The sequence below is a fragment of the Ambystoma mexicanum genome, chromosome 3q, assembly GCF_040938575.1.
Source record: "Ambystoma mexicanum isolate Mex_15411 chromosome 3q, UKY_AmexF1_1, whole genome shotgun sequence".
Lineage (NCBI taxonomy): Eukaryota > Metazoa > Chordata > Amphibia > Caudata > Ambystomatidae > Ambystoma > Ambystoma mexicanum.
In genome coordinates this window covers 1,199,785,030-1,199,807,285 of record NC_090926.1, presented here as the reverse complement: position 1 = coordinate 1,199,807,285, position 22,256 = coordinate 1,199,785,030, and the positions used below count along the sequence as shown (strand labels likewise).

General features: G+C 46.1%; 1 protein-coding gene across 2 annotated transcripts in view; it reads left to right on the top strand.

Moving 5' to 3' along the window:
• Positions 1-22,256, top strand: part of PPAN (peter pan homolog) — a 61,062-nt gene that overhangs the window by 27,652 nt on the left and 11,154 nt on the right. For both annotated transcript variants that reach the window (XM_069604051.1, XM_069604049.1), the window contains 2 exons: positions 439-562; positions 12,626-12,704. In XM_069604051.1, the coding sequence (XP_069460152.1) occupies positions 439-562; positions 12,626-12,704 (203 nt within the window). The remainder of the gene's footprint in view (positions 1-438; positions 563-12,625; positions 12,705-22,256) is intronic.

Sequence of the window (22,256 nt, the reverse complement as noted above, 5' to 3'; positions counted from 1 at the left end):
TATGGTAAAACTGTTATTGGTGTCAAGCTCTTAACAATTGGTACAGCAAGCAACTTACCATTTGAAGCAATGTCCTTTGAAAAGTGTTGGTATTGAACTAAGTATTTAACTACCATGTGTAAATATAAAGCTATACATTTTAATATATTTTGAGTGTAGGTGTGTGGACTATTGTATTTACTGGGTTCAGTGTACTTACCTACAGTTCACATCCTCCTATGATAAACCTGATGGCTAACATGTTTCCTAACCAAGATCATACAAATAAGACCCCTATTGAGAGCGTAAAAAAATGCAATAAAAAATAAATTAAAAGTCAAAGATCCTCTTTCCTGAGTTAGTTACTCCCCACATCCCTGAGCGCCTAGGTAACTTTATTCCTCTGCCATTACTGTTTTAAAATATTAATGTATTATGCCTTGTGTTTTTCTTTTCTAGGGGTGCCAATTTGTCGGAGAGTGAAGCAGAGCAGGATGGAGAGCACAACATCACAGAACTGCCCCAGCTTTATGCTGGTCGGGGCAATATGAAGGCCCAGCAGAGCGCTGTGAGACTTACTGAGGTCAGCTCCCTACTAAGTGACTTTCTCTGCCATGCAGAATGGCATGGGTATCTGAAGCTTCATCTGTTATGTCCTTGCAGCCTTTGTGATTAAATGTAGTCAATGCTATAGGCTCAATCTGCAAACAATGTAAAGTTCCAACGAATTGGGCTGGAGTTTTTTTTTTTGAGGAGCAGGTGAGTGGTCTAGCCAAACCTTTCTCTTGCACGTTTACGATACAGTAGCTCTAGGAACATGTTAAAAAGGCTGTCCTATTTAGTGTCAATTTTCTAACCTAAGATTGATTGTGATATGCCAAGTGGCTTGGCCCTCTTCCTGTTCCCACCTGCAAGGCTAAAAACCTTGGTCATCTTCGACTCCACACTTTCTCTCGTCACATCTGACCTCTCTGAGAAGTCCCACTACCAGCTGCACCTCCTCAGAGGTATTCCTTTCCTCTCCTTCACCCAGAAGCTCACTGTCTAGAGAGTTCTGGTTCTCTCTAGGTTGGACTATTGCAACAGCCTCTTTCTAAATCTGCCTGCTTCTACTCTCCGCCCTCTGCCACTCATCCAGAACAGGACTGCGAGACTTGTCCTTGGCCTCAGGCCCAGGGATCCTCTCCAGGACTGAAATCTCTGCACTGGCTCCCAGTGGCTGCGAGGATTAAGTTCAAAACCCTCTGCATCGTCCACACGCCCTTCTGGGGCCTCAATACCTTCAGCTCTCTTCCTAAATATCTTCCTTCTCGTGCTCTTCGCTCATCGACCTGCAACTCCCTCAGGGTCAGTCGCTTCTCCAAGCAACGAGTTGGTGGTAGATCTCTCTCCTAGGCTGTGGCCTCCCTCTGGAACTGCCTCCCTGGTACTCGAGGATAACCATCTTCGGCCCCGGAAGCACCTTAAAAACCTTCCTCCTTGCTTCTGCTTTCTCTCCCCCTCTTCCCTGCTGTATTCCTGGCTGATACTGCACTAGTTACCTGGCCACCCTTCTGTACTTGGGCCCAAGTCCTGCCTGTTACACGCCTGCACTGCTCCCCTGGCAACCCCTACACCTGGGGACAGTTTTTTCTGTATCCCTACAGTTCCCCCCCCCCCCCCCACCAGCACTTATGTCTGCACTCACCCTGCACTTGCCACCAGCTGGCCGTTTTTATTTCTCATTTTTTATCCCATGTACTGCTCTCCCCTACTCCTCCCCGCACTTTTCCCTTTTCCCCCCCTGCCCTTGTGCGTTCTGAATTACACCTGGCCAAGTAATCGTTCCCTGTCTTCCCTCTGTTGCCCCTCCCTCGTCGCGCCTTGAAACACTTGTGTAGAGGCGCGTTATAAATGCCATTATATCAAGTGCAATGCCATGTTGTGAGAACTTATTTCTGTTTTAGATTGCCCAAATTACATTATTTTTGGCCGTAAATCTGGAAAAGAGACTGCAACAGACTTGTATAACGTGCCATGGTTCCAATATTGCACCTAATTCTTGTCAGTAATTGCTCCTTTGTGGTACAGTCACCCACTGTAACTTGCCATTCAGACCATTTACTTGTCCATTCAAACTGTTAATATTCTATAGGTTAAATATGTAATCATTAGCTCTGTCCCCTTTTCCATATGTATAATTGCCTAGGAAATGGGAATTGAAAGAGACAAGGACTTGTCTTCAGCAGAATCACTGCTCATAAAACATGTGCCTGATTTACAGTATAAAAAGCTGCCAGGCCATGTTTTTACATCACAGTACATGTGGCCATATACAAACGGCGGATTATTTCCAGGACTGAAGACGCCAAGAGCAGATTAAGCCATTTTGAGTCAATAGAGTGAAGGTTTACCCGGGAAGTCGTTTTCAAAAATGTGCCAGCACCAAAATTGGCTGAATGTGGTAGTGATTGGAGCCTGGACCCCTTACCGTAATCCCATTTCACAGTAAATTTATAGAATCTAAGGTTACTTCTCAAAGAACTAGTGATCGTAAGAAGATGCTCACCTGGATGTAAGGAGCCTGAATTTAGTAAACCTATGAGGAAGCCCTCCTTGAACCTACAAACTCCCATGGTAGGACTGCTCTCCCTTCACTTTTCTCTCGGAACAGCCTAGATAACTGCCCTCGCGAGCATTACTGGAAGTCCCCCTGCCCCACCCCCCCCCGCCGATGCCATATAAGTGACAATAGCACCAGCTCGAAACCTGATGCCCTGGAGCTGATTAAGATCCCTGAAATGTGAACAAAGCCTGTCTGTGTAGCTCACAATACAAGCTTCAACCCTCAACCAGCGATGTTGCTGGGGTCCTCCTGCGTCTTGCTTGCCATCAGTGCTGCGCTGTCTGTTCGACCAGATTAGCATGCACCAGGACCCAGTTTAAGCACTTAAACTCATGGCTAACTTTCTTTTATGGCTCCCTAAGCACCAGCTCCTTGACGCAACTGGGACACTTCACTCTAGATTTAACAATGGGGTCTAAGATCCAGATTAGCTTTAACAATCCTAGCGCCAGGTACTTCAATCCCTGCATAGGCTCTATCGGATGTCACGCTTCACTGGCACGTAACCTTCCCTTCACCAAACAGCAGCCACCAAAACGTTGATTTCCTTCTCTTTGCCTGTGCAGCCCCTCCCTGGAGCAGAGGGCAGGGATTCTTATCCTAAGAAATATCTTCAAGCTCCTTAATGACTGCCCTCTGTACGAAAAGGAATGCAACCACATCTGCTAACCAGGTGTTGGATGCAAAAAGAATATTTGCATTTGTTAGATGAAGGAAGTAGAACCTCTTGGGTGTAGCGGGAATGGACCTGTTTCCTGGTACTCTAGTGGGCAAGACTGGATCAAAAAAGGCACCAGTTTTCTGAAATCTTCACATTATTGAAGGACCAATTGCAAAGTTATGTATTATCCAGACATTTAGTGAAAGGTAATATGCCTGACCTCGATCTGTGCGATGTCCGCCAGCATTTGAAAGAAGGGTGCACATGTGAGCAGAAGAAAATGGTCAGTTGTTACGTGATCTGGCAAACCTACAGCAATAGCGGGTCAGTTTCTTCAGAGGTTGTATGTTGATGATAAAGGACATTTGTACCGCGCACTATCACCACCGGAGTGGCGCTCTGGTGGCTCGGAGGGAGGGAGGGTGGGTGAGTTAGTGGGAGGAGGCTGGAAGAGTGCAATGATGTGCTGTTGGTGGCTTCAGCCCGGTGGGTCCGTTGGCTGGGCCTGGTGTGTTTGCGGCCGATAGTCGTCGTGTATTCGAGTCTGTTTTTTGTTTTGTTGTAGTGAAGTTTGTGCGTTTGTTGTGTCATTTTGTGGTTGTTTAGTTTGGAGTTTGAGAGGTGTATGCAGAGGAGGAAATTGTTAGTAGTATTGGTTAGTTGGTATCTCTATCCTGAATTCAGGAGTTGGGCTTGCGTAATCTCACCAGATGGGGTGCATTGGCACCCTGTGCCCCTGTCTAGGTTCTGCATTCAAGGCCCCTTTAAAGGAATGGTTCGGTCAGAAAATATTATTGTCCCTATGGTTCGGCCATGTGCTTTTAACCATAATTTGATCGATCGTACAAACATTTCCTATGCACCATACCAGAGTTTTCATCTCTTGAACACAAGCAAAATCAGGCAGTAGTGCGTGGCCATCTTGTGATAATCTTATCACTTGCCGCATCGCCCTGGGTGACCTGTGTTTGTGGCACTAAATCATATCCCCCGCCCCTGAGCCTGACATCACCAAATCATTGATATTCTCCACCTCTCTGACGTTACTGGGCAGCGTGGCCAAACGCTCCCAGTCACCTACGTGACTAGACGCGGAACCTGGAAAACACACTTCGTTGCAGAGCGCATCACAATTAGGAATATGAAACTGTAGTTTAAAAGGAAACAGCAAGACTGTACAATTGGTAAAGTACATTTATTTCACATTAAATGTTTCGATAACATTCGGCGCTGACATCAATGAAAATTGAACTTTTTTCTTTGCCGTTCCATGTTTATCGTGAGTCACGCGCTGTTCCTTTTGGGTACACATGGTGTTAGTTTTGTCTAAATGAAGCACTTCGCTCGGTGAATTACAAAGCTGGTGCATGAACTTGGCACTAGACCACCGTAAAGGTTATGTTGCTCCTAACAGCCGGTACCGCGTACGGGCATATTGGACCTGGTCTGTCGTCCCAAAAGACGATTAAGTAGATCCAGTGATTGACATGTAGCTGCAGCTGGCGGTTGAAGAAGCCATCGGTCGGGGTCTGGAATAGATGACAATCGCAGAACGGCACGATGTACCTGTTTGCAAAAGATAATGTCTCAGTAGCCGATCTTTATTACAATTAATCATTTTCTTTATTAGCGCAGAGGTGACACAATGTGAACCGAGAGAATACAACGTGGAATATCAAAGTACTCTATTTGCTTCCGAGGATAGTGCGATCGAGAATGTTGAGCTCGCGTAAACTGGGGCAAGAATTTGAGGTGCAAAAACAATGTAATTTATTAGCGTAGAACCAGGGAGAAACGAGTGGTGGTCTACATGCGTCGATGCTGGCCTGACCATGTGCCCGGTAGATAGTCCAGCACACAAAGGTTGTACTAGCACTTCATTGCAATATGCCACACAGAACAAACAAGTACAATGTCGCCCAGCAATAACGGTCAGCTATTCGTATTTCGACTTGTTCTGGTATGAAATCGTCTAAAGAGACTTACATTATATTTGGCATTTCCATTCTCTTGGTGCTTTGCAGACCGTAATGCAGACTCTTCCGTTCGTGTCATCGATTTCTCATAAACTGAACTTATATGTAACTAGGTGCAGTTTCGTAATGGGCATCCTTATATCATACGTTATTACCCCGCCCTCCCGTTCAATTCAATCTGTTTCGTAATGGTCCCTGCCTCTTAAGGTCAAAAAAACAATAGAACCTTATACTGTGCGCGGGACACGTGGGCCTCCCAGCTCCCAAGCAAAAGTCAAAGCTGGTGAACTTCACTCAAAATGAACATGCATTCTTACTTTGCAACATCCCGTGTCAACGCATACATGAATTTTGAAGCACAGGGAATTGGGGGCTGTCGCTGCTAGTTTTTCGTGGCGTTGCTGAGCTGTAGGGGGAAAAATTGCCAACAACAGAATGCCCCCCTATTCCCAAATTATAGTCTAACACATAAAATGAGTCAATGTGTCTAGGGATAGGCCCACCTCTGCTCATCTCATGGTCTCCTACCCCATGGCATGTTTTCAGTCAGTACTTCTTGCGTGACTAGAATGTTTTGTGGCCTAGGTCTAATCCCTTTTGTAGGACGAGCAGATATTCATCTTTTTGCATAACTTTATTGCAAGGCAACTGCCAAAACCCAAATATTAGTTACCCATTGGTCATTAACACGAAAAATGAAGGTCCCACAGTAGCTCAACTAAACTTGAAATGTGAAAGTAATTGTAATATTTTTTTAAGTAAGGACTGATGATAGATTTCAAAAGACAAATTGCATACTTAATTTGTACAGTTTATAGAAACAATGTGCAAAAATAAAAACAGACGGTAATCATTTCAACCGGGATTTGAACGATTTAACAAGCTCTGCTTTGGGTGGACATGGCACGCTGGCAATGTTTCAGAGCAATGTATGTGTGCTCTGAACAGATTTGTGCGTAATTCCACGAGTGTGCATCTCGACGACATTAACAATAAGAGCTTTCACAAAATCAAATTCCATTTTCTCATATACCGGTTTGACAACCCATTTTTTTTTTGCTTCTTTTCGTAAAGGACATATTGTAGCGAAGCATCCATAGGTTTCCTGCAGTCCTATTCCTGGCCTACGTTCTCGTTCTGCGCTAATCCCGCTATTAAAGTTCTAGATTTCATCCCTTGGATGCTAAAATGCAATCTCTTTGGCCTGTACTTTAGGCACATATTGTGTAACACCTCCAAATCTCCTGTGACAGAATTCTGTGAGTCCCTTCAGATCTCAACACAATCTTCTCAAGGGCTTTGTGTGGAGGTGAAGGGGACAAAGGGCCATGTTCACATAGTGCGTTAGTGACCGCCATTTTTCCAGTAGAATTTCCAGATCCATCACATGTTTTGAAGCTCCACCAAAGATGGTTGCTGAAAGACTGGGACCATTGTGAAATACTTTCCAAACCTTTTTTCCCTGCAGCTGAGATTTTTTTGATTCGGCAACATGCCATACATCAAATTATTTGGCTACTGCTCTCTCATTGTCTTGGCTATTGAAACGTGTCTGTCCGTGGCTATGAGGTCGATTTGCATTCCCCTCGATTGTAGATCTTCCAGTGATTTTATAAAACCAAGTTTCTCCATGGCCACTGAGGATTTACATTGTGGCACCTGCACGACCACCAAACTCACAATTTTCTTACTTTCCATGTCCTGAAAATAGTAGGCGCAGTACTTAGCAGAAAATCCGGGGCTGTCACACTGTCATCGCCGGCTAGACTGAAACGTTTGTCGGGGAACGTACGTTGAATAGCCAATTCTTCAATTTTCCAAGCTTCACTAATGGCAGGGAATGGATAATCAAGTTGGTATTTGTAGTATTGCGTTTTAGAAATGAAATGAGTCCCACAACTGAAAAACTGGAAACTAGAGCCACTGAAAAGTAAAGCTGCTGCACACCGTAGATTGCCAGCTGGCAGTTTCCCCAGCATCGGTTGAGCGGACCATGAAAATGTTTTGTGACTCTTCACAGGTGGCATGTATTTTGAGATTACTGCCTTGTTAGACGAGTTACGCTCACCAATGGCTCCTCACATACTTGCCCCTCCCACTGAATGCACGCATTTCAGCTTCTTTATAATCTCCAAGCTACTGTCGAATACTATGTATTTTTGGCCTCTTTTATGAGACTGTCATCCGGCAACACTGTTTCGGACTGAACCGTTGTGGACATATCAGCCAAACTGGACATACTATAATAGATATCTTTGTTTCGTCGGTCAATAGTATTGATGCTTCAGGCTCTGTCATTTCAACATCTGTTACTTGACCATGGATAGGAGAAATCAATGTGGACTTTTTTTGGCGGGCATTTTTTTTGGCGGGTGTCGATTGGCAAGTGGTCATCGAGTAATGTGAAACTATCTTCTATAAATGCACTTTCACCTTCATGTGGCGCAGCAGGCGCATTGTAGCAATGGTCCAGAAACACTTTGATGTATTCGCCTCATATTAAATTCATTTTCAAGCCATTGGACATGGGCATCTCGAGTGTGAACATGCCGCGCCTCAATAGTTCATCCATGCTGAAAAGTTTGGCAAGCAGCATTTGTCATTTGTATCGCTGTCTGCATAGCCCGTACTCCATCGGACAGATGGGAAAAGGGATGTTTAGTGTAAATCCAACATGGTGTTGTACTATTTACATTAAAAAAAAGCATATAATGAAGGCCTCAGAAAACCATTGCCGACGATATAAAGTTTTTAGAACTAACCTTATTTTTATTTCTTTTCTTTGAAACCTTTACTCTAACATCAGCAAGCTGGCGCACTGACTCAGCTCCACGAGCCTCCCGTTCAATATACGGCTCTTGTATACATACCTACAAAAAATAGTACCCATTTTGCATTACACATATAATAAGACCGACTTTCTTTCATTAGATGGTACTGTCAGTACGCATACCTCTGGCTCCGGATCAACTGCAAGGTCTAGTTCCGGAACAACTACAAGGGATAATGTAATTGTAGAGGACGCTGCAGCATCTCCCTGAAACAGTGCTTGCATTGGTAAGGACGAAAGTAAGCAGACTGAATACGAGAAAATTATGCTTATGTAAATGCATATTGTAGCATAGTTATCTGTCCCCATAAGTTAATTTTCTATGTGGGTTCTAAAAAACAAGGACTGATATTTAGCAAAATAGTCATTATTTAAACAGCTATTCAATCACATAACTATCGAAAGTATTATAAGTGACATTTACACCGAAAATACAGGCGTAAAGCTACATCCGGAAGTGTCTCACCTGTGGTGGCATTTTCATGAATAAAGTCGGAATAGCGTTTGGGAGCAATTTTAGAGTTCAGTTGATTCCTCTTTGTGTACAAGGATGTGTCGTACATATCGGTTGAAGTGCAGGCTGCAGATGCGGTATCGATGACCCCTCTTGTCCTCCAAGACTTGTTTGACTCTACTTTCAAGCTCTTCCGGTGGATATCCGCAATGTCTGACCCATTCTCTTATTCGATCAACAGTCTTGGGGGGGCGGGGGGAGCAGGGGGGGCAGGGGAATACATGCATTGTAATGGCTTTCAGATTTGTCATGGGTCTTGGAAGGGCAACCGAAAATAGAACATGCAGGCATTGTTATAAATTCTGCAAAATAAAGGTCAACATTATTAGAATATCTTGCATGAACATGCAAGAAAGAATGAATTGGACCATACATTGTTCATTGCACGCTTTATTTTAGGCACCACAGCAAAACCAGTGCAGCTGTATTATGGGATAAATTTCACAAACTATTCATTGATGTGTTGAAAAAAACAGAACATGTTACTTGTCCCTTGAGTGTCCTACCATGCACGAAAAGGAAACATGCTTATACTATAGACACGGTCCGTGAAGGATGCGAATTGACACTAATAAAAATTGATATCGATAACATAACAAAAGAAACTCAAGTCAATAGCAATGATACAAATTAACATAGCACTACTGAGTACGTTACTTCGAAATAGATATACATTTTTACAAATAAAGGAGATGAGATTAGGATACATGTCCTTACCTTGACCAAATAACAGTTGGATTCTGCAAGCAGAGTAATTGGTGGCAGGGGAACAGGGAGATGTTCACAGGTAGCACACTGACAAGTTCACTCGAAGCGGTCACAGAGTAGCATGTTCACGAGTTGACTTGCAGTGCTCAAGGATGTTCTCATGGTAAATATCAAGTGGTTTATAAAACAAAGTGGTGTTTGTGAATGAATGACTTGTATATGTTGTGGTATGTCTATTGCAGGGGCATGGTCTGCTTCAGGGGAGCCTGCCTGGAGACACGAGGTCTGAGGAGGCCATGTGAGCAATGGCCCCCTGTGCGTAGGAAACCTTTTGAAGTATACATGGTGTTTGGCACCTTGGCCGTTCGTAGCCCATGGCAGCGCACATCCACTGGTGCGAACTGTCTTTGATAGTGGAGGTGGGATGGATTGGCCGAGGGCGTGCAGACAAGGCACCGGAACACTGCTCAATGGAGACACACTTGATTCACTTAAAAACTGAAACAACCATTGATAAAAAAAATGTTGTGTTTTTTTAATTTGGTTTCCTATTTTGATGGCACAAAAATACTAGACATTGTAAAGGTCTGGTTGCAGCTCAGCGAGGGAAAAATCCCCTGTACTGACTGCTGTCACTGGGGGAAAGTTTGTCTAATGGTGCCAACGACACAGGCGGATATTACTTGTCGAATGCAGTGTCCAAGCCTCCCATGAAGCTACTGTGTACGAACGATAGGCCACCAGCCAGTACCACCTATGAAAGGGAAAGATATAATCTGTTTTTAAATGACCAAGATGAGTGTATTAAACCTTAGTTGTCAATGACTCTTGTATGCAATGGCATATTTGCCAGGACAAATGCTAACTAGACACTGCACGACTTTTATGTGACTATTACTAGAGAATTGCAAGACAAAACGGATATGACAATGATATAGTGAAGTTATGAGAATATATGGGACAACTATGAAATAGTGGCCTAACTGACATCACAACCAGACTATACTTACTCGTTACTTGGATTACGAAGGCGAACTGTTCGTGCATAAGCACCATCAAAATCCTCAACATGGACCGTGTGAAGCAAGCAGCCGTGAAGTCTGGCAGCTCGGTAACGCTTTGCGGCTGTGGATCGCTTTGCGATATGTAGGACAAGCATCCAGAGTTTTCTCGGCAGCAGCAGTTCTCCTCCTCGGTTGACATTAGCGTGCACCGATTGCAGGTACACCAGGTGGAAACACCGTCCATGCGACTAGGCCCAGGCTCTTGAAACGTCCGCCCAACTGTTGTTCAAAGCCCTATCGTTTACAGAGCTTGCTCTTTCCAGTAATTCCTTCACGGAATACTCGTACAGGTAGGGCATTATTGTTGCCATTGTGTGGTAAAGAAACAAATAATTTATACCGGTCGTACTGCTATCTGTTCACACGGGCTACAAGCTACAAAGGTAGCTGACCAGAGCACAGAAACGAGTCACAGAATACTCAAAGAAATACAACAGATTTTTCTCTCACTGTGTTGTGAAACGCTCTGTTTATACTTATCGAGGAAAGAGGCTTCCTGCCGTTTCCATGGCGACACGCCAGAGGCTTCCTGATGTTTCCATGGCGACACGCCATTAGCTGAGGTGCAGAGAATGTTGGCACGAGACGTGCTTTGGCGTTGTGAAATGGGCGGTACGCGTCTAGTGATCTCAGGGTCGGGGGGATATGATTTAGTGCTGCAAACGCAGGGCGATGAGGCAAGTGATAATCTTATCACAAGATGGCCGCGCCCTGCTGCCTGATTTTGCTTGTGTTCAAGAGACAAACTCGGGTAAGGTGCATAGGAAAGGTTTGTACAATCGATCGAATTATGGTTAAAACACATGGCTGAACCATAGGGACAATATTTTATGAACGCACCATTCTTTTAACATCTTGCTGCCGCCTCCACCCGCTTCGCCTACAACCCCACATGTTCTACACTCCCACTTATATGGCTAGTGCATCTGCCAGTGTCCACACCTCAGTGTGGTGATTGGTAGTATCTCGACAGTTCCACAACCCAGTGGTACCTAAAGGGGCGGTTGAGGGTGTTGATTAGGATTGTCTGGGGTTGTTGCCTCAGTCTCCATGGGTGTTGCCTGTGTACCACTCTGCCCCGTGTCACCCGTCCAGGTGCCGTGGGCTTCTAGTCGGTTCTGGGAGCTTGTCAATGTCATTTTTCCTTACGGTTTCAGTTTTAGTCTCTGGTATTGAAGAGCCAGGTTTTTAGTAATTTTCTGAATTTTAGGTGATCTTTGGTGTTATTACTTTTGGGATGGTTATCTAAGTGGTAGAACGCGGTTCCTCCGAGTTTTTTCTTAATGTGTGGTTTTAGTTCCAGCAGGATTTCGTTGGTTCACCTGAGGGGTCTGGTTGGCTTGTAGATTATTTTCTTTTGTAGGAATTCTGCTCCTTGTCCGCAGATTGCCCTGTGCGTTATGCACATTGTTTTGCAGGCGATGCAATGTTTTACTGGGAGCCAGTGTAGTGTTTTTAGGGCAGGTGTGATGTGTTCTCTTCTGGATAGTTTGAGGAGTAGTCTGGCTGCTGTGTTTTGGATCCGTTGTAGCTTCTTAAGGAGGTATTCTGGTATTCCGAGGTAGAGGCTGTTCATGTATGATGCTCTATTTTTGGGTTAGGGTTACATTGGGTAAAATTGTGTTTGGGAATGAATTCCTATTCCCAGATAAACACTGTTTTGTATCTGTTACATGGATGCACATACAAATCTTGGTGTATCCTACTTGGTTTGTGATTGTACTAAAGGGTGCACAACACTAAATTGATGTATGGAAAAGCTATTAATCGGGTCTAATCTGGCAACTGCTCTGACAGTTTCCTGAAGCATTGTTTTTCAGATTGCAGTGCCATTAGAAAAGTTGGGGGTGGACCATATACACAATCGGGCCTTGACAGTCCAGCCTCAATTATTGGGTTGCAACCCTTTTGCACATAAAAAGCATGGATCAGCCTGTCAGTGGTGTTGTATTGCAGTTCAGCCATAGTTCAGGTTCCACGTCTGGGCATACCAGTTTCACTTGTGCTCCCATATGAAACTTGTGATTGGAAACTCTGAGTTCATAACAGCAGGCAGTTTCTGTGGGTTAAAGATGCTTTCTTTGCATAAATCTTCGGAGCATATGCAGTCGGTCACAAGTACTTGGGAGTCTTGCTAGAATGCGAGCCTCGTGTCACTGTTTGGCTTATAAATCAACACTTCTTTCTCAAAGGCTTGCAGTTGTGCAAATATAAAGAGCAGTCTGGCTGTGCTCTTTTGTAGATGGCATTGCTGTATACTATGTCACAACCTTCTTTTTATTCCTCAGATCGGACCCAGAATGACTCTACAATTGGTAAAGATTCAAGAAGGCTTGAATGATGGGAATGTACTGTACCACAGCTTTGGTAAGTAGTCCCAAGTGCTGTCAGTGCTTCATTGTTCTGAGCGAATGCTGTAATTAAATCATTGGCGGGTTACTTGTTCAAATAAGTTTCCTTTTCTGTTCCTGCTGTTATTAAAATCGAGTTTTTCATAAGATCCTTGTACCACTTTTCAAAACGGAGCATACTATTTTGTTTGTCTTGTGGTTGAGCAATGTTTTTTTACGCGGAGTGGTGCCATGCAATGTAGGAGGTAGCCATATCGACTGTGTTCAGTCTACAAATGGGCTACTTGCTCCACGGCGCAAAATGGGTCTCTGTGAAACGCATTTCCTGCTTGACCCTTGCAACTCCTCCGAACTTAACTATCACCAGTTGGATTTGTTCTGCTAGAGTTCTACTGAATGGGGTCTGGCATGGATTCACATGCTCATTCCCAGTAGAGAAGTTTCAGTTTAGTTTCTAAACTGTCTTTCTCCTATAAACCAATCGCTGAACTCTGGATCATAACTGCCCAGCCAATGACTGCCCTCCTATCTAAGCCCCTGCTCTGGCAACCATCTTCAGATTTTAAGTGCATGTTCAAGTGTTGGGAGTCCTCACATTTTGCTCTTCAAGCTTTTCTGCTATTTTTTTTTTTTATTATAAGAATTCTATTCAGGCAATCGAGCCAGTGTGCTCCGCTTACTCTTCCGATCAACATTGATCCATTTTTCGGCATCTTTCATCTGCCCTCAAGGGCAGAAATGGTTGGTGCCTGGAAGCTTCGAAAAACTTCTTCAGGCCTACACCGCGTGGATCATGTCGGAGAAGGACGGAACTTTGCTCCGGCTGCGGTTTGCAGAATGTGTACATGGATGACAAACATTTCCAGTGTCTGTATAGCCTGCACCTGATGCATAAGGAAGATTGTGTGATTTGTTGTGGCATCGCGAAGCGCACAATGAAGTATCGAAACCAATGGTTGGAGGCGTGGCGGCAGGCCAAGGCCTCTGCCCCGGGTGGTACCCGGGGTCATACCTCTCCCAGATCCGGTGAACCTGAGCAGGCTTCTAAGTCCTTTGAGGGCGTCCCACCTGCGGGGGCCCAACAAAAGGCCAAGCAACGCAAGTCTGCTTCCGTCGAGGTCGCCGCTGCTGCAGGTCCCGTGACGGTCAGGGCGCGATGGTCCTCCCCATCTGCTTCAATCTCCAGTCACTACTCTGGTTCTTCGTCCAAGAGGAACCTGAGGGAGAATCCGGAGAAGGCCAAGCGGGGTACAGTGTCTGGCCTACACGCGACAGAAGGCCAAGCAAGACAAGGGATCCAGCCTTTCCGTGAAGGCCCAGGTGCACCAGGCAACATCATCCTCCCCTCCGTCATGGTGGTGGTGTCACTTTCGTAGGCTGTAGGGGCAGACCAAACCAGGCCAGGGTACCCAACTACGGGCAGGGTGTTTCTTCTTCCCAGGATGGAGGCTTCGAACAAGCTGGTTGAGAAGACCCCGGAGAAGAGGATGCTGAACACCAGCCAAGACCGACCCCTCAGGACCTGAAGAAAAGAGGTTCTGTGGGGCGTGATGAAGGCCTCCAAGGAACAGACATTTCTTCGGCTGACTAATTTTTATTTCATTTGGTTATACGCCCAAACCCTCGGGTATCACGGCGTAGGTTACAAGATTACTTAATGCTTAGTTGGTACATATTGGCATATTGGTTAACATACAATGTTTCTTTAGATGATTTACACATCAATTACATAGCTAATCAAGGCTTCACTGATGGCATGGTGGTACAAGTTTGTGGATCATTTAGCCGTTATGTTGGAAGTGGGGCTTATTTAGAATTTATTAAACAACCAGGTTTTGAGGACTTTTTTAGGGAAGTGTGGCTCATTTGAGATGGAGACTGGGAGTGAGTTCCAGATTCTGGGGGCTGCTACTGGGAAACTAAGAGTTGCCTGTTCTTCCGTTATTGAAATAAATGGCGGTGAGGGGGTGCATAATTGTGGATCTGTGTTTGATTAAATGTTCTGGCTGAGATTTTGCAGGTTAGGCATTGGTTGAGGTAACTTGGTGCCATGCCTGCAATGCACTTGTGTGCTATTGTGAGGGTTTTTATGTAAGATCCTAGCTTGTGTGGGTAGCCAGTGGGCCTCTCTTCGGTGTTGAGATATGGTCTTTTTTTTTTCTTTTTTTTTTTAATGCCCAGAGGGCTTTGTGCTGAATCAGTTGCAATTTGTTTAGGTTTTAGATCCTTTCTGTTAGGCGGGCGAGGATGATGAGGGGGACGTGGGAGAATTTCCCCACGACGGGTTCGTTGAGCGATAAGGTGGTGGGGGCGTGTGCTCAAACATCGCTGTTGGCACAGATTTCCAAAGCCCCCTGTACCAGGGGACAGTCACGACGGACGCTTCCCTGGAACGATGTGGGAGCCCACACCAGACGTCTACACGCCAGAGGCCTTTGGCTGGCAGAAGAGAAGAGGCTACACCAACGTCCTGGAACGAGAGGCAGTGTCTTGGGCCCTCTGGTAATTTCTGCCATCCCTCAAGGGCAAGGTGGTGAGGGTCTTCACACACAATACCACCACAATGTTTACATCCGGAAGCAGGGGGAACCAGGTCGCCAGCGCTCCAAGGAAGCTCAGGATTTATGGCACTGGGCCGTCGCACAGGGGATGTTCCTCATTACATTTCACCTGGCAGGAGTAAAGAACAGTCACCGACTGTCTCACAAGGGAGCTCCACTCTTGCCACGAGTGGGAGCGTCCGCATGATCAAGTGGACTACCTTTTCCTCAAATGGGGCAGTCCCCAGATCAATCTGTTTGCAAGGGCGACGAACACAAGTGCCGGAGGTTCGCCAGCAGGTTCCCCAAGCCGAGGAGCATAGCTGACGCATTCTCATTCCCTTGGGAAGGCCTGTTTCTGTATGCGTTCCCTCCATTGCTGTTGAGTCATCCATCAACTCAGACGGTACCGGTGCAGGATGATCCTCGTCGCACTGGCGTGGCCGAGGCAGATCTGGTACCTGGATCTCGGCATCCCCTCCAGTAAACCTGCCAGTGGTTGCGGATCTTCTCGCCAGGGAAGAAGGTGCAATTGTGCACCACAACCTGGGGTTGCTGAAGCTGAAAGCCTGGCTCATGCAGCGTTAGAGTATGGTGGCTATGATCTTCAGGCGAACGGCAGAAGATCCTGAGGACCATCCCGAAGCAGGGTGAACCAAGGCTGTGCCACCTCAACAGTGCTGAACACCAGACGCAAGGGAAGCCCACAAGGTGTCAAAGAACAGCTGTGGTGCCATTTACCGGTAGCTGAAACCACGTAGTGCTGCTGATCCAGAGTAATCCAATTGCTGCCGCCGCCCTTCAAACAGGAGTGCAGGAGTCCTCGGACATCCTCCCTCTTGTCCCCATGACTGAGGCCCAGGAATAAAGTATCTGCAGGACTCCAGAAACAGAAGCCAGCTGGGTGGGCATCTAACTAGGAGTACTTACCTCTTGTGTGTAGCTTGCTTGCTCTCACTGGAGACTTGGATTTGCTGTCCTTTGCAGCGTTGCATGCATCTTTGCTTTTCACAAGCCTCCCAGCTTGTAGCCCAACAGTGATACCTTTATTTGACAAACCCTCTCTAACATTTTGAAGACTTGTGCTTCGGCTCCCTTAGACTTTGCTCAATTGACATTTGCTGTTGTGGCTCCCTGCAGTCTCTTCTTACCTCTGACTTTGTGTTTCTGTCCCTCAAAGTCCTACATAAGTTACTTGTATAGCTGGGAAAGGGGATACCTATACTTCATTGGGGGGAATTATAAAGTACTTACCTGTTCAGAGAAACTTAACCCTTGTTTCCTTCCCTAACCTTTCCCTTTTTCCACAATCTCAGTATTGCATTTAAGTGTCAACGTGAAATAGTGTCCTAACTGAAAAGTCATCCCTTTACACCATAGATATGTGGGGGAGGGAGGGGGAGAGACACCCTCACCATATTACTATAATACCCCATAACCCCCACACGTGGTGTAACAGGGGCATTTCGGCCAAGCAATTGTGAGGGTGACATTTTGGGCCATTTCCATCTCAAACGTTGCAGATGCAGGATGATCCTTGTTGCTGCAGCGTGACTGAGGCATATTTGGTACCCGGACCTTCTCAGCCTGTCAGCGTTGCAGCCAGTCTAGCTGCGAGTGGTCCTGGATCTGCTCACCAGAGGAGGCATAGTCCTACATCACGACCCAGGATCACTGAACCTGAAGGCCTGGTGGTGGGTACAAGATACCAGCGGACTGCAGGGAGGTCCTTGCCAAGGCCAGAACGTCGGTGACTCTTAAATGGACGCGTTTCGCAACGTGGGGCCGGACGCAGGTCAACCCTCTGAGGGTCACGGCTCCACAGATCCTTCTGTACTTGTTGTCCTTGGCAAAGGTGGGGCTGGCGCATGCCTCAATCAAGGTGCATCTGGCAGCTATCTCCCGCTACACCAGGTCTCCTGGACGATCTTTTCTTTGGTCCCACCATCTTGTCAAGGAGGTCCTCCGAGTACTGTGTCAATTGTTCCCGCTGGTGAAGGCTCCTACCTCAGCGTGGGAACTTGTGTGGTGCTGACGAGGCTCATGGGTGGTGGGGGAGTCCCCCTTTGAGCCCATGCATCAGGCCCCTCTCGGGTACCTCTCATGGAAAACTGCTTTCCTCATGGCCATCACCTCTGCCAGGAGGGGCAGGTGAGATCCAGGCCCTTTCCTGCCTATCACAAATGAGGGTGGTGCTGCAGATGTACCCCTCCTATATGCCAAATGTTCTGTCAGAATTCCACCTCAACGAGCCTTTGGTGTTGCCTGAGTTCTTGTTGCCGACTGAAAGGACTTTGCTCATAGCTTGTGCGCTTAAGTCCTACGTGGTGAGTTTTCGGAAACACTCAACTGTTTGATCTTTGGTCCTGTGAACCATGGGATGTCCTTGCCCAGTGCTTCCATCTGAAGGTGGTTCTCTGGCTGCATCACGCACTGTCATCGGTTGGCGAACTGACTGCTGCCCGGCCGTCCAAGCCTGTTCCACTAGAGTGATCGCTATGACGATGGTGTTCCTGTCTGGTTTGCCTCTGCTGGACAACAGCAGGGCTGCTACGTGGAGGTCTGCACACTCTAGATTTTACTGCGTCTGCAGGAATTCCAGCAGAGAACCAGGTCGGTCAAGCAGTGCTACACAACCTGAAGGTGAGCCTGTTCGGACGCACGAGTAATTGTAAGACCTCATGCTGGAGAAGGAACAAGTTACTTAATGTTATCCAGCATGGGTCTGGCATGAATCCACATGCAAACCCTCCCTCCTGCCCCTCTGAAGCTCTTCTTGGTCATACAGCCACTTTACTTGCTGCCAGAGATGGGGCTTAGGGAGAGGGCAGTATGATCGAGAGTACAGTGATTGGTTTAAATAAGTAGTGACTGTTTTGCTTTTACTAAGGATTCCTGGCCTGACGGGCAATATTCATGAGCATGTGAATCCATGCCAGACCCATGCTGGAGAACAATATTTACAGGTAAGTAAATTGTTCCTTCTCACTATTTAATGAGTCTGGTAAACTCCATAGGCATAGGCTTTTTGCATAGTGGCACACTCCACCTTTTGTGGAGTACCACTGAAGTCCCCTGGCATTTCTTGGGTGAAAAACTGTTCTCATGAATAGTAAGATGACTTTTCTTGCTTAACTTTTATGTGTCCAGCACACACCACCCTATGGGGAGTGCTGGGGGGCGGAGGGGCTTTGGGGGTGGGGGGAAGGGGTTACATAGTAACTCCTTTACCACACTTCTCAGATAACATTGTTACACTAACTTGAATGGCTGGTGGTGTTTTTTTTTTTTTATATAACTATCTTTGTGTCCTGCGTCTGCAGGCTGATTACTCGGCTGCAGTGCAGCACCCAAGAGTGACCATTTCCCCAAAAGGTCACCGGTCTTTTTTGCAATTTCTTGTTGGTTCTTTCCGGGCTTTTACTCTGAATCTGGTTTGAGTCCTTTCTGCAGTTTGCCTTTGGCGGGTTACAGCCCTGAAGCCCGCCCAGGCTCCGGTGTCTGGAAAGGCTGGGAGTGAGGGAGGGTCCCGAAACTCCTGTCCTTTGTCTCTAGGTGTGCCTCAGTGAAACCAGATCTGATTGGCTGGTTTTGGGACTAGAGGCAGTTGACCACTGGAGGACAACATCCAACGAAGACGTGAAGAGACGCCAGCAGCACCCTCCTGGACTAAGTGCCCGGTGAAGACCTGCTGCTGTGCTGACCCAGTTTTCGTTTCCACCGGGAAGATCCGCAAGGGACAACTGTTAGGCAAGATTGTATGCAGTACCCTCTGGGTGCACTACAACAACCCTGACCTCCTGGCGGAACCCAACCTTTGGTATAAGTCTGTACTACACAGGTTGGGAGCGTGCCAGGCTTATCTCAAGAGGGGTCAATGTGAGCTGTAGGGGAGTTTAGAGATTCACAGTGACAGGTATTCAAATAAACACTTACACACAAGGTTTCTTAAATGAACAATTTATCAGTCAGTTAGAATACGCCTTCTTCAGAAGGGAGCAATATAAAAGCAACACACAAATACACTCCAAAACCACACACTTAGTTTCTAAATAAGTAAAGAGCCCTTTGGGATGGCCCACAGTCACAAAATTCACCATCAGGCGACTTCAATAATTTGGATGCTGGGGACATTAATATCTTACTGTTGCATTTAGAATGGTCAGAGGAAAAGGTTATTGGAACAGACCACAAATATTCTTAAACAGCCAAATACTTTTGGATCCCCTAAGCAGTGTCATTCAGTATAACAGATTAAGCCAAAGTCAATGAGCAAAAGTCTATGAGCTGAAGCACCTCTGGTAGGTAAGTAGAAAGTCTTTGCACAATGTTTTAGAAGTCTTTGAAGAAAAGGAGAAACAATTTAGGGCCACAAGCTGCTTGCGAGTAGTAGAAGATGCAAGCAACTCTACAATAAGAGGTAAGTTATCTCTGACTTTACAGTACCTTTTGTATTGAAGGAAAAAGTAGATGACTCCTGTTCCTGTGCAGCTCTGCAGATCTCACTGTTCTTGGGCCTCCGTCGTGGGCACTGCAATGGTCACCGCTCGCAATCGTTAAGCAAGTACCACTTCGGTGTTTCAGCTCACGCCTACGGTAAATAGCAACACTGCAGTTTCTGGTTGTCGAGATGGACTTTTCTTGCTTCTGGGGTCCTGCACTCTGGGGGGGCGGGGGCTCAGGCTCGGTTAGTCGTGCTTCGTGGGAGTCTGGAGGATCTTCCTGGATCGCTTGGCCAACTTAAGCAATGCACACAATCTGGTGTTCTTCGCCCTGGCGTTTTGGTTTCCAGCAGCAACTCTGTGGAAATGCAAACCGCTCTGAGAGAATGTCCAGTTGGCTTACTTTGGAGTTGATTTGTCACACCAACTCAAGGAGAGAAGTCGTCCTTGCAGGGGCTTCTGTTGATAACGAATTAGGAGTTTCAGCCTTCGGGTCTCCTAGGAGACTAATCACCGGGAGTTTCGGGCACCTCCCTCACTTCCTACCCCCACCAGACACCCTGGAGCTGGAGGCGGGCTTCACTTGTGAATCCCGCCATAGACAAAGCGAACAAAGGGACCACACCTGGTTTGGCGCTCAGAGTTAATCTCAAGAAGGACCTTTGAACAAAAATGGCGAAAAAAGACTGGGGCCATTTTGACAAAAATGGCAGTCTTGGGTGCTTGGCTGCAAAACGCAGCCCGCGGTAAATGCACATCATGGTAGTTAAAACAAAACTGCCACCAGCCATTAATCGAGGAAAGGGTAACATTAAATTGTTACATGAGAAGCTAGACAAAGAGGATACTAATTAACCCCTCCAGCACCCTATTGTAAAATGGTGTGTGCAGTGTCTAGAAAGTTACAAATGTAAAGTCAATTTCACTTTACTGCTCTGGGAAACAGTAGTTTATCCCATAGAAGGTATTTAAACCTTCGATAAATCTGAAAGACTTCCCTGTGCCACTGCACTGAAGGTGCTGTGTGACACAATGTAAAAGATGATGCCTATGGAGTTTGTCAGACTTCATAACCAAAAGAAACAGTTCAAAAATCACATTAAAATACTCGAGTAGGGGAAAAAAGGGTCTCGCACTCGTCCTCAAAATATAGCTAAGTTGCTGGGGGTGTCTAGGGTGGAGGGAATTGGCACATTTCTGAGAATTCTCCCTAACAACTTCCTACCATGAGCTTGTGGGACCTACTAGCCTTGAGACGAGCTTCATTTAAGTGCAACCCCCGACTTGCTGTGACTTTCCAAGGCTGCAGAATCCCAATGCATGGTGACCCCTGACTATCATCGAGTGCATATTCTTCGGAAGTGCAAATCTGGCCAAAGCTTTGTGGGAATAGAGGACCCTACAGAAGCAGGAAATCTTCATCCAGAGTCTAGCATCAAGTAACTTCCAACTGGAAATGTTCGTCCTTTGGCGCTGAGAAAAAGGCGCCAAAACCACAAAAGGCAGCTCAATCTAGTAGAATACAATCCATTGCTGCCACGTCCTTCTCTCGTACTGCTGCAAAAGCCTGCCAGACGTCCTCTTTTGTCACCACAACCAAGGACCAGGAACAAGGCTCTGTTACACTGCAACAGGAAGGCATTCAGCTGGAACCAATTCCTCAATTGACAGTTAAAGTGGGCCTTGGGATGCATCCTACATTTTGCCAACTGTGGTGCTTCCTAGTGGAGTAGTAATATTTTAAACCTTTTTGAGTTGACACCAACTCCCAGCTTGTGCTTCTTCAAGGTGACTCCTCTTGAGCGTTTCTAATTTTGACTGTTTTAAAAACATTTTCTAAGAGAGCACCAGAAGTTTGAACTGGCCCATTGACTTTGGCTGTCCTGCTTCCTAGAGTCCCCCTTCTGAACCTATTGGCTTTGGTAGTGCTTGTTGCCTTACAGGGTAGAACCCACAACAAAGGGAGTACCCTTGACTGGGTAGCTGACTATAACTATGTAGCCTCCATCTCAGCTAACTCCCCACAACCATGGTCTGACCACCATCTCCTTTCCTTTGCCCTTGAAGCCCAAAGCCCCATCATCAATAATGTGCTAGCCTCCGCTATCCCCACGAGAAGTAAGAAAAATATTACTGTGGAAAAACGAATCCCACTCATCTTACTGACTTTGAACCAACTCCCAGCCACCTCCACCCCTATGACCTTGTAGAAGGCTACAACAAAATCATGAGCTCAGGCCTTGACTCCATTGCACCGTTAAAGATTAGAAAATGTAAGCAAAAGAAACACCTTAACTCATGGTTCTCCACTCACCTTAAAGCCCTTAGATTCAAGAAACGCAAAAAGGAACAAGTCTGGAGACAATCTCCCTCAGACAACAAGTTGATTCTCAATTAAATAACATCCACCTACAAAAAAAATCATAGCCGCCAAACAAGAATCCTACAACCAGAGAATAACAAGCTAATTCCAGCACCAAAGAATTATTCACTATCATTAAAGAACTGGAAACACCTATTCTAACTCCAGACACATGCGTTTAAGCCAAACAATGGTGCACCAGCGTCCAAAACGCCCTGTCTAAT